General features: G+C 47.8%; 1 protein-coding gene across 1 annotated transcript; it reads left to right on the top strand.

Annotated features, from left to right (window-relative positions):
* Positions 1–400: 400 nt before the first annotated feature.
* LOC145411138 (uncharacterized) lies at positions 401–10,630 on the top strand. Its single transcript, XM_080281190.1, has 13 exons — positions 401–423; positions 2,409–2,504; positions 3,487–3,528; positions 3,946–4,047; positions 4,595–4,807; positions 5,166–5,324; positions 5,543–5,716; positions 6,342–6,500; positions 6,958–7,104; positions 7,538–7,681; positions 8,109–8,249; positions 8,481–8,603; positions 8,853–10,630. The coding sequence occupies exons 2-13, from the start codon at positions 2,415–2,417 to the stop codon at positions 9,945–9,947; spliced, it is 2,589 nt and encodes an 862-aa protein (XP_080137316.1). The 5' UTR covers positions 401–423; positions 2,409–2,414; the 3' UTR covers positions 9,948–10,630.
* The last annotated feature ends 1,685 nt before the right edge of the window (positions 10,631–12,315 follow it).

Here is a 12,315-nt window from a genome sequence, read left to right as displayed (position 1 = left end):
GATGCTGTGGAGGAGAGGGACGAGGATGCTGGGAAGGAGGGAAAGGGAAAAGGAGTCAGGACGATGGAGAAAAGGTGTGTAGGAAGGGAGGAAGGAGGATGGAAGGGGAGAAAAAAAAGTGGGAGGGGGAGAGGGGGAGAGGGAAGGAGGGAGGAACATTCTGGGAGACAGGATGAGGGAGGAAGGAGGGAGAATGAGGGAGCTGGGGGAGGGACACACGATGAGGGAGAGTAGAGGAGTTTTAGGACACTGGAAGAGAGGGAGGGGAGAGGGGAAGGAGATGGAGGGATGGAGGGGAGGGGAGAGAGGGATGGAGGGGGAGAAGGACTGGAGGGATGGAGGGGAAGGAGGGGTAGTTGCAGCACATATAAACACCGCGGCAGCTAGTCCAATTCAGTTCTCTTCACAGCAGCAGACTGTAAGGTGGGGTAACACTCTCTCTATATATATATATACCGTACACCTTATAGGGATTTTCTTAAGATTTATGCAATTTCGTCTCTCACTCAGGACTCCCTCTCTTCTCGTATGTGGACTTAAGGCTTTCTTCCTCTATTCCTTACCTTATTATGGATGTCAGTGAGTTAGTATGGATATCACTCTCCAGATTTTCTTTATTAATGGTATTTACGTTTGTCAGTCTTTATTTCTGGTTCGACAAATTTATTCAGGTTTAGGAAATAGTAACCTTAATCCATCAGTAACAAGGGCTCCTGTGTTAGCGTACCGCCCTCCGCCTATCAGCTCATAGTAGCGAAGGTAATAGATCGACACCTTGAAGTTCCCCCGTTTATTAATCTCTGAAAATGTCAAATTCAATACCCTTTTAAGGGATCTTCCTGAGCACCGGTGGGTTATGTCATCACGGGTTTGAAGGAGTGATTCTAAAGACTCCGCCACATTCCTGACTGCCATTTTCTTTAAGACTTTGCCACTCAAGATGCAGCTCCTCTTGCCGGGAACGTGATAAACAAGCGGAAACGATGCGCAGAGTTAGTTCCGATACTCTAACAATGTGAGGCTTGGATGCCACCCGGAGCCCCATTTCCACCAGGCAGTTTAGTGTGTTTTTAGTCTATATTTACCTGTGTTTTTGATTCTAGTGTTTATATATTTACCTGTGTTAGATTCTAGTGTTTATATATTTACCTCTGTTAGATTCTAGTGTTTATATATTTACCTGTGTTAGATTCTAGTGTTTATATATTTACCTGTGTTAGATTCTAGTGTTTATATATTTACCTGTTTTAGATTCGTGTTTATATTTATTTGTGTTTATATTTATCTGCTTTTCTTCCTTATTTTTTGAGTTTAGATTTCATGGATTCTTTTTCGAAACGTTGTATAGAGGTAGTGATATATTATGAAAATAGGACTCAAAAGCAAGTCTACTTCCGATTTATACCTAACCTAACCTAACCTAACCTCTCCCCTATATATATAACATTTCGAAAAACTGATTCCGTGAAATTTAAATCCGAGAATCTTTAAGTCGTGGTTGTGTGAAATTCGATGATCCTTGGCTGTGAGTAGCAATGAGTCTCCTTGATTACTAGACAAATTAAACCTACAGTCTAGCTACCCTTGGCCATCAACTGAACTAAAAGGATTTGTGGATTTCTACCAGATGAGAACAAACGAGCGATAATCAATCAATCAATCCTCCTGTCAGTCAAATCAGTGCAAGCAACCCTCCAATCTGACTACACTTGACCACCAACTGAGCACAAATATATATCTCTGCCAGGTTTGTGTTTTGGTACGAGGTGGTGGTGTGCTTCAGGGTTTCGTGACGCCGTTTACTAAGAGATTTACTCCGTTCCTTTCACCACAGTGGTCTCTTATTTTATTGCTGCAAATTGTCCATATTAAACCTGCATTAATTAACGAGAATAAGATGTAATATGCAAAATAAATCGCCAAAGAAGACGTGCTAAGTAGCCTCCTGTGCCACTCTCACGTTGGTGCGAATAAGAGTTCTGGTGGGGTTAACTCTCTGGTGTAATTTGAAAATGTGGTGTAAACAGATCATTCATTTTAAACATGGCGGAGATATTTCTTGTGGCCAATTTTTCGTTTCAAAGTAGAAGAGTAAGACAATATTACGCCCCCGCATCCTTTCCTTAGCACTTCTTCGTGACTGGCACCATACTCTTGTGTGAGTCTGTTGTCAGAGCCTGATGTTCAAGGGGGAGAGATGGCAAGTTTAGGACAAGTTTAAGTGAAGCGAGTTGTACCCTGAACATGCTACACACTGGTACAGCTCTAAATCCTTTCCATGGTATTCTTCGTGACCAGCAAAATAACAGTTAATCTGATGTTACACTCGGCATTTCAGAGGGGAGATGGCAATGTCAGCGGGTGTTTATTTATTTACTGTACTTATTTATGACTTTTTTCATTAACAGGTTGAGATGGGAACTGCGGGGTTGTGTGTGGCGTTGGTGGTGCTGGCGGCGGGGTCTGCCCTCGCTCAGTATGGACCGTCACAGCAGCAACAACAGGTGAGGGGGAGGGGAGAGGGAGAAGGAAGGAGAGGGAAGAGGGAGAAGGAAGGAGAGGGAAGAGGGAGAAGGAAGGAGAGGGAAGAGGGAGAAGGAAGGAGAGGGAAGAGGGAGAAGGAAGGAGAGGGAAGAGGGAGAAGGAAGGAGAGGGAAGAGGGAGAAGGAAGGAGAGAGGAGAAGAGAGAGGAAAAGGAGAAGGTAAGAGGGCACTGAAACAATGGAAGAGGTAACGAAAGAAGAGTTGGGGAAGAGAAAGAGAAGGGAAGAGCGTGAAGGGAGAGGAAGGGATAAAGAGGGAGGGGGAGGGAGAGAGGGGGGAGGAGGGGGAGGAAGGTGGAGGTGAGGAAGGGGTAAGGGAAGGGGGAGGGAACAAAAGGTCTGGTTCAGGAGGGCGTGGAGAGGCAAGAACAGGTGAGGCTAGGGGAGGGAGGGGAGGAAGGAGGAGGGAAGGAGGGAGGGAAAAGGATCGAAGAGGGAAGAATGAGAAAAAGCAAGGAAAGGGAGTAAGGAAAGAGTGAGTGGAGGGAATGGAGGAAGGGAAGAAGAGGAGGAGGAGGAAGAGAGAGAAAAGAATGAGGAAGAGAAGTGCAGAAAAGGAGTACGAATGGGAAGAGAGAGGGACTGGTGGGCGGGAGACAACTGGAGGGGGTATGGGAGGGGGAGGGAAGGGTAAGGGGTAAGGAAGGAGGGGGTCTGTGGTGCGGTGTTATATAATTCTGGCTGATGTGTGCTAGTGCTCAACCAACACTACTTCTTTCCCAGCACTGTACTTCAACAATACTTCACCGACACAGTACCTTCACCGGCACAGTACCTTCACCGACACAGTACCTTCACCGACACAGTACCTTCACCAACACAGTACCTTCACCGACACAGTACCTTCACCGACACAGTACCTTCACCGACACAGTAACTTCACCGACACTGTAACTTCACCGACACTGTAACTTCACCACTAACGCATCCATCTTGCTTGCAGGTGCCGGGCTTCACTCCTGTACAAGCGAAGGACTGTGATACGGTAAGTAATTCTAATATGTTTCCTACGCTGACGGGGAGCCTACACGTGGTGGCATTGTGCATCCCGGCATGGAGCTGTTCCACCCGGGAGCCAGACCTCATATTTCCCTGCACCTCGCCGTGGGAAGGACCATGCTCCGACCCTTGCGAGGCGCGGTCTACCACAACGGGTGCAATACCCCTACACGATTTACTGTACTACACGAGTAAGACTGCCCCACAGAAGCAGCTGCTTACCTGTGGTTAACGGGTCTGCTCGGCCAGACGGACCAGGGTAAAGCAACAAAAACAGCAATTTCATATAATAAGATGTTGAAAGAGACTTTAAAAAACTTACTCAATGTTACAAGAATCAGTGATAATAAAACTGCACTGAGTTACTATTGGTAAATCTACAACAGCCTTGGTATACCCTCAGCAACACGCGTGCATCTACTGGGAGTACTGCCACAACGGCGAGATCAACACGGGGGGCATCGGCAAGCTGGACGTGCGTACCCTGAAGCCCATCCCCGCCGGCGTGAGTATATGCACGTGGCTTTGTCTTTTGTCTCTACAGTCTTTCAACTTCAACCTGGCTAAGTATAAGATATGTTGAAGTGATCACATACAACTCTCCTTAAACTTCCCTGGACTATTTCTCATTTCTTACCGGAACGATTAGAAGTTATCAGTGTCTAAAATCCACTGTTTTATTAATTTCCTACTCATCCACGCCCACACCAGCAGACTCAGCCGTTCCCACAGCACAATGCCAAGTGGGTTTCCTTGTAGGCCATCCGCTGTGTCTTCTGTTTCTATACTCTTGACTTTAACATGTCAATCAGCAACCTTACCTTTCAACTTCACACACACACACACACACACACATCCACCCCTACACACATACACACACATCCACCCCCTACTCGCACACATCCATCCCCTACACACACACATCCATCCCCTACACACACACACACACACACACACACACACACACACACACACCACCATACACCCAACACACACTCTCCTCAAAACCACCACCCACCCTCCTCAGCCTCATTCACCGTCTTCCCTCACAGTACGGGCAGCCGACGTGCTCCAACGGGCCCAACAACATCTGCTGCAAGATTCCGGACATACTGTGGCAGGAGCAGACCGGGGGATGGCAGGGGCAGTGTGCGGTCCACCACAGCTGCGTTCCCGCCTACCAGTGTCTCAACGGCATCATCAACACGTCGGGCGTGGGGCTCCTCGATCCACGCATTAAACCCAGCGGGGTCAAGCCTCTCCAGGTGAGCTTCAACTATTCATCTATTCATTCACTCGTTCATTCATCTGTCCAGTCATTCATTCATTCATGCATTCATCCATCCATCTATCCATTCATTCATCCATCCATCCATCCATCCAATCCTTTTTCATTTTTTCCCTAAGACTAGGCTAGTCAATACTGGGAAATTTTAGTTAGGATAGTAGTAGTGGTGGTGGTGGTGGTGGTGGTGGTGGTGGTGGTGGTGGTGGTGGTGGTGACATGACGTTGATAATACCGACGTTGTTAATAATGATAGTAACGATAATGATAAGATGACAATGATGATGACGACGATGACGATGATGATGATGATGATGATGAACTTCTCCCCCGCTCAGAGTTGCACCAGCGAGGACCCCCGTTATGCTGGGGTTCCTGGGGTGTGCTGTCAGCTGCCGGAGCCTCACCCTGTGCTGACTTGCTCCAAAGGCCTGAGATGCAACGACGAATTACAGTGCGCCGGTACCATCCCCATCGGACCTGACGGCTCTTATACGGTGAGTGTGATGGTGGTGATGGTGATGATGGTGATGATGACGATGGTGATGATGATGATACTAAATCCAACCTAACCCCTCTCCCTAACCCACTATCTAACCCTGCCTCCTTTCTCCCTCATAACACCCTTCTTTCTCTATCTCTCTCCCTCCCTCCCTCTCCCCCTCTCTCACACACGCCTTCCCTCAGTCTAACCCCCTCCCTCTCCTCCCACCAGCGCTGCTACACCAACACAGCCACGGCAGAGCTGGGTGTGTGCTGTAACGACCCTATCCCAGAACCCATCAGGATCTGCCCCGTGGATCAGGTTTGCGTCACTCAGGAAGTCTGCACCGGACAGGGCCAAGTGAACACCGATGGAACTGGATTAATTGATATCAGGATTAATCTGGTGAGCAGAAAGCTGACTGAGTTCAAAGGGGATTCATTGATATCTGTTGCGTTCGAGGGATTAAGCTGAGTTCAAAGGGGTTTAACGGATGGGAGTTCAAAGGATATTAATTTGGTGAGTTCAAGAAGGATTGAGCTGAGTTCAAAGGTTAACTGATTTATTTGGAGAGTTCAAGGGAGTTAAAGAGGAGTTCAAAGGGGATTAATTTGAAGTTCAAAAAGGCAGTAACTGACATCAGGCTGAAACGGAGTTCAAATGTATTTAATTCATATCGGGCGGAGCTCAAAAGGATTAATCTCGTAAGCTAAAGGATTACTTGACATCAGGATTTATCAGCATTCGATTAATATTAAACTTAATCTGTAAGTTCAAATGGGACTGTGAATTTAAAGGGGATTAACTGATACCAACAAATCAACTGAATTAAAGAGGAACGGACGTCACATCTAGCAAATCAACAGCAATCCCTTCCATTCTCTATGCTGTCATTACCCCCACTTTTCAAAGTTGCTGGATCCGGCCCTGTGTATGGTATAATAAAGCTAAATTTAGGTATACTTTCAACGGTGCCTGCCACAAAACTGACCATCGCTTTTTTTCTTTCTTTTCCTTTCCCCCCCACCAGCCGTGCTATCTGGACAACTCTCTCACTGGTACGGGCGTGTGCTGCAACCCTCCCATCATCGAGGTGGTCAACGAATGCCCTGGTGGTGGCAGCCATGTGTGTCGCAGTCCTGATGTGTGCCAGGGAACCACGCTCCTCGATGCATATGGTCGCGCTCTCGTAAGTTCACCACCACATCAGTTTGTAATGAGTCACGACCTACGTCTTCATAAATCTGTAGGAGAACCATACTCTTGGAAACATACCTACAAGTTTCTGGATGGACAGGCATATGGCAGCTTGTCTTGAGTGTTGTTTCTGGCATCTTTGGAGTAAAAAATAGATGGTTTTTAATGAACCAACGTGTGATAAAAAAAAATGTAGCCTTCAAAAATAATATTCTTAAGTCTCTCATAAGATCTAGATGCCTAGAGTTAATAAAACGCCTGAAGTAAAACTCAGTCATCCTTCAAAACTCCTAGTGCTGGGCTGCTTGAGAACCTGATGTCTTAACGCTAAATCGGTCTACAGAACTGACGACTGTTGACTTAAGAAATCTGATCCTAAAATATGAATCCCCCACGGTACCTAGACACCTACAAATCTAACATTCTTTTTCATTTCTTTTCTTCCCCAGTCTTGTTACCTAGGCGACGGCTCTACGGGTCTTTGCTGCGAGAGTCCCGAGCCTGTCAACTTCTGCTCCAACACTAACGAGTATTTCTGCGCGCCTGCCGGTAGCTGCCAAGGAAGTATTCTGCCCGATATCTACGGTGGGGACCAGGTGGGTATCTGTGCGTAAGCCTCGTCGGGATTCCATGGGCTTCAGTGGTGAGTGGATGAGTCTGTGGCCCATGTATGAGCGGCGGGAAACAGGTGGGTATTGACGTGGGCATCATTATGTCAGTGAGATGGCGTCAGGATTCCAAGGGCTTGAGTGGTGAGAGTGAGAGTGTGTGGCCCATTCGACTGGGTTTCCTTTGGCTAGATACTATTATTTTGATCCATTTTCTTTCTCTTGCTGTGGCTCAGCACTGAACACAGGAAAAGGATAATTTAAAGCCTTGTAAAAGTGAACACAGAGACAATCCCTACTCAGCAACAACCCTCCAAAACCATCTATCCGCAGACAATCCCCAATCAACCCTCCCAATCTATCCTGCTTCCATAACTATCACAGAAAGAATCCCTACTCATCAACAACCCTCTCTCCACAGGCCTGCTATCTCGAAGGTGGCCAGGGTGTCTGCTGCGAGACTCCCAGACCCGCCACTTCCTGCTCCGCCGACACCGCTTTCTTCTGTGCAGAGACGGGCACTTGTCAGGGCCAAACCAAGCTTGATATTTATGATGGCATTCAGGTGAGTAGCCAGGTAGGAGAGATACGGGTGTAGGCTGGGGGGAGGGCAGCAAAATGGCAGGGGACAGGACGACATGGAGGGGGTGTAAGTTGAAGGGAGGACAGAGAAATGGCAGGGGGACAGGGCGACATGGAGATTAGTTTGCGGTCACCCCTTACAGGATTAAGGCGTAGGCTATAGATGTAGATTCAGCTAAGGGGTCCTATACTCCTTTTCCCTTTACTTGGCCCAGAATTTGAGTCCTTTTGCAGTTTAACTCACGTAGTTCAGTGGCTCAAAAAGACGATAGGGCGCAACCTAATTTCCATAGCACTTTTTCGTGACTACCCACCTCCGCTGAAAACCTTTGCTACGTCATTGCTTGTAACATAAATATCTCCAACTCTTTTCTCTCCAGGATCCGTAAATCTTTCTCTCCCCTCCTCAGAGCTGTTACCTAGGCGGCGGGAGTACTGTTGGCGAGTGCTGTGAGTCTCCAAGGGTGCCAACGTGTCCAGGAGGAGACATCTGTGTGCCTTTTGGAGACTGCGCTGGCATCACGGTCGTCAACGATTATGGAAACGAACTGGTGAGTGTCTGTGTGTGTGGCAGGTGTTTATGTAAGTTTGAGTTTGTGTTTTTAATGTTTTGCTGCTTGAATTGGTGTTTTATATTCGATCAGTAAAGCAGTCATGATGATGATGATGATGATGATGATGATGATGGAGGAGGGGTGTGGTCGTGTAAGTGTATTGATAGCGATGATTGCAGTGATGATGATGATGACGATGATGATGCTAACCCCCCGTCCCCCCCACAGTACTGTGACCTTGGCAAGGGTGTTACTGGTACCTGCTGCTCCCCCATTGCCTGCTCCGTCGAAGATAAGTGTCTCACCGAAGACAGATGTGACGCACAAGCCACTGATCTTAGTACTGCTACTGTAAGTACTTAGACACACACACACACACACATACACACACACACACACACACACACACACACACACACTCAAATCAATAAAATAACCATTCGGGTATATATCTGTACCAATCTGATGGAGATAATGATCTGTTATGGATCCTGCCTCGCACAATCTCCTAGGTGGGAATTTGGGTTGGGATGAAAATAATAACTAATAATAATAATAATAATAATAATAATAATTAATAATAATAAATAACTCCCACAGAACTGTTACCTGCCGGATACCGTGACTGTGGGCAAGTGCTGCAAGCCGAAGCCACCTCCAATTTCCATCCGCGACACCTGCCCGGACGACAGCGTTTGCCTTCCAGACATCCTATGCCAAGGCGACATCCTCTCCCTAGATGACCAGTTCTACCCCTACAGCACCGACAAATCCTGGGCCCAGTGCAGGGTCAGCGGGTCCGGCCTTGCATCACCTGGAGTCTGCTGTCGTAACCTTGTCATCGTTCCGGATCTCCCCCCGCCGGCGCAGAAGTGCGGAGTCCGAAACTATGGCCTCGATCAACGCGTCCAGACCCCTAAAGGCCCGCACAACAACTACCAGGCCCAGTTTGCCGAGTTCCCCTGGCAGGCTATTGTCTTCTTCACCAATTTCACCTTCAAGTGCGGCGCCTCTCTCATCGGTGACGGGTGGCTCCTGACAGCCGCCCACTGCGTCAATGGCTACACTGCCCAAGACCTCATGGTTCGACTGGGAGAGTGGAAGGTGGACAGCTACGACGAGCCGGGCAACTACCTCGATGTTGGAATCCACTCCATCTACGTCCATCCAGGCTTCAACTCCGGAAACCTGCACAATGACATTGCCCTGATCCGCCTGCAGAAATCTGTCAACTTCCAGTACCACATCAACGCGGTCTGCCTTCCGGAACAGGGACAGTTATTCTACGACCAGACCAGATGCTATGCCACTGGCTGGGGCAAGGATGCATTTGATGGTGGGGAATACCAGGTCATCATGAAGAAGGTCGACCTGCCACTGGTCAATCACGAAGAGTGCCAGCAGTATCTCCGAAAGACGCGCCTGGGACCCTTCTTCATTCTAGATAAGTCCTTCCTCTGTGCCGGAGGAGAGGAAGGGAAGGACGCTTGTGAGGGCGACGGGGGCGGACCCTTGGTATGCCAGGACCCTTCTACTGGCCGCTACATTCTCACCGGCATCACGGCCTGGGGTATCGGCTGCGGTCAGAAGAATGTTCCCGGCGTCTTTGTCAACGTAGAGTACTTCCATAGCTGGATCAACGACATTCTCTTTTCGCCACAACACCAGCAGACCACCGGAGTGTACGGCAAGTAGAAGGTTCATGTAACTTTGGTCTGTATTCTTTCTGGCGAAGGGGGTCCCAAACTAATTCCTGTCTAGTTTATTTCTGCATATGACACAGGAATATTCTCTTTATGCTACTTATGCGAACCTACGTTGGTACTAAAGGGACGGAAACAGCGTAAAGAAAAATGAGTAATGTGATAAAATAAAAATCTCTAAGGAAGGGGTACCAGGAAGCCTCATAAGCTTACGAGAATAGGGTCCTTTGCGACAGAACTTTAAGCTGTACCCCTTGGCTCAGACACCAAGGCCGTAACCATGGTCGTATCCAGTATGCCTGTATTCTTAAAGCTGTGATCACGAAGAGGAGGCGGCTCCAGATTTTATTTTTACTACCGACTGATTTTAATCGCTCCTAGACAGAAGAAAAAGCCAGTGAGAACGAAAAAGTTTCTCACATCCAGAAGGAGTTTTAGCAGACTTTTAAAACACCCACCCAGAACACCCTAACCTCTGCCTCTTTACCTTCGCAATCTCTGCTTTGAAATACGAACCTAATATAAATCTTTACGCCAGCTGAGAAATACCCCAAACATGAGTTGAACAAAATGATCTTGCCTATTTATATCAGAAATTTTTGGATATTATTAATACTCATATGTTATAGTCTGTGATATATATACTTTTTTGTATCTAATAAATGGATTCCTTGATACTGGTTTGTTACTTATCCCAAATGATTATGGTGGTGGTGATGGTGATGGTGATGGTGGTGATGGTGACGGTGGTGATGGTGGTGGTGATGGTGGTGGTGATGGTGCTGATGGTGACGGTGGTGATGGTGATGGTGATGGTGCTGGTGATGACGATGACGATAAGGAACTTGTCTTGAGGTAATGTGACTGTACTAATGGCTATGCATTAGGGCCCATGTGGCAACATGTGGAAGTGTAACTAGACGTAGAGTTAGAGCTGGGCCTCTAACAAAGAACTGTCCAATATTTGGTCACGAACTGACACACGAACGCGCACACACACACACACACACACACACACACACACACACACACACACACACACACACACACACACACACACACACACACACACACACACTGACGAAGTGGGTGGTTACTGTCCCCCTCGAGCAAGGGGACGGGTGTGTGTGTGTGTGAAGGTCACAGCCTTACCCTTAGATAGGACTATATGAGCTCTCAGCTCCTTTCCGGGAGGGTAAAAGCTGACGATCACGACCATCATGTGATCCTGACCGACCCGGTGAATTACACACACACACACACACACACACACACACACACACACACACATGACTATATTGAGGCAAGACACCCATCTCAAGTGGCTCTACACATCCTTCCATAACCCCTTCAAATCCATGAAATCTTTCCTCTGTGCCGAGCTAAAATCCCGTCTAGGTGGCAACAGTGACGGGAAATAGCCATCTGAATCTCAGCAGTATTCTAGATGGCGTGGGAGTCTCCTTAGCTCCACCTTCACTGCGATTTATTCTCGCTGCGCGTTGTACCGTACCGCTAACAGTGAGGGACAGGGTGATTCAAAAGTTCCTTCGTTTCAGTTTTTCTTGTAATGAACTGAGGGAGGCGCTGCAGAGAAACGCCTTTATGTCGTGGCATCGATGCATGCGGTCGGTGGAACTGCTCGGTTATACAAACTTCCCTTAACTCCCTCCCTGTCCCCCGAAAGGAGGATAAGATCTGCATAGTCCACTGGGTTCACATTCACACGAATCTAGGGTAGCGGCTACTAACTTACTACTACTACTACTACAACTACTACTGCTGCTGCTGCTGCTGCTGCCACACTGCCACTATTACTGCTACCACTGCTACTACTGCTACTACTACTACTACTACTGCTGCTGCTGCTGCTGCTGCTGCTTCTGCAACACTGCCACGACTACTGCTACCACTACCATTACTACTACTACTACTACTACTGCTGCTGCTGCCGCTGCTGCTGCTGCTGCCACCACAGCCTCTACTACTGCTACCACTACCACTGCTACTACTACTACTACTGGACTGAGGTTGTAGCACCATTCGTGGGGCATAGTAAGCACCTCTGTTCACTACGTTACATTGCACCATCAATAAATCCTGCAGGGAGAAAGAGGTGGAGAAGAGGGGGGGGGGACTTTTATATTTGCATGCACGGTGGAAGGTGGGCGGGATCTGGCTCAAAATACTGCCAGCAAGCATTACTAAACAGATTTAATGTTGATTCATCCACCGCGCCTGGCGACTGTGCCTTCTCAAGGTTACACATGCTTTGTTAGACTTGGCTGCATAAAAACTGGTGATTATCTGTTGTTACTGGTGATGGGAGGAGTGTGAGCGGGAGATTGGGTATTTTTTAT

The sequence above is a fragment of the Coenobita brevimanus genome, chromosome 88 (genome assembly GCF_032717465.1).
Source record: "Coenobita brevimanus isolate Jiangsu-jjx chromosome 88, ASM3271746v2, whole genome shotgun sequence".
NCBI lineage: Eukaryota > Metazoa > Arthropoda > Malacostraca > Decapoda > Coenobitidae > Coenobita > Coenobita brevimanus.
The sequence above is the reverse complement of the archived record's forward strand: the minus strand, read 5'-3'. Positions and strand labels throughout refer to the sequence as shown.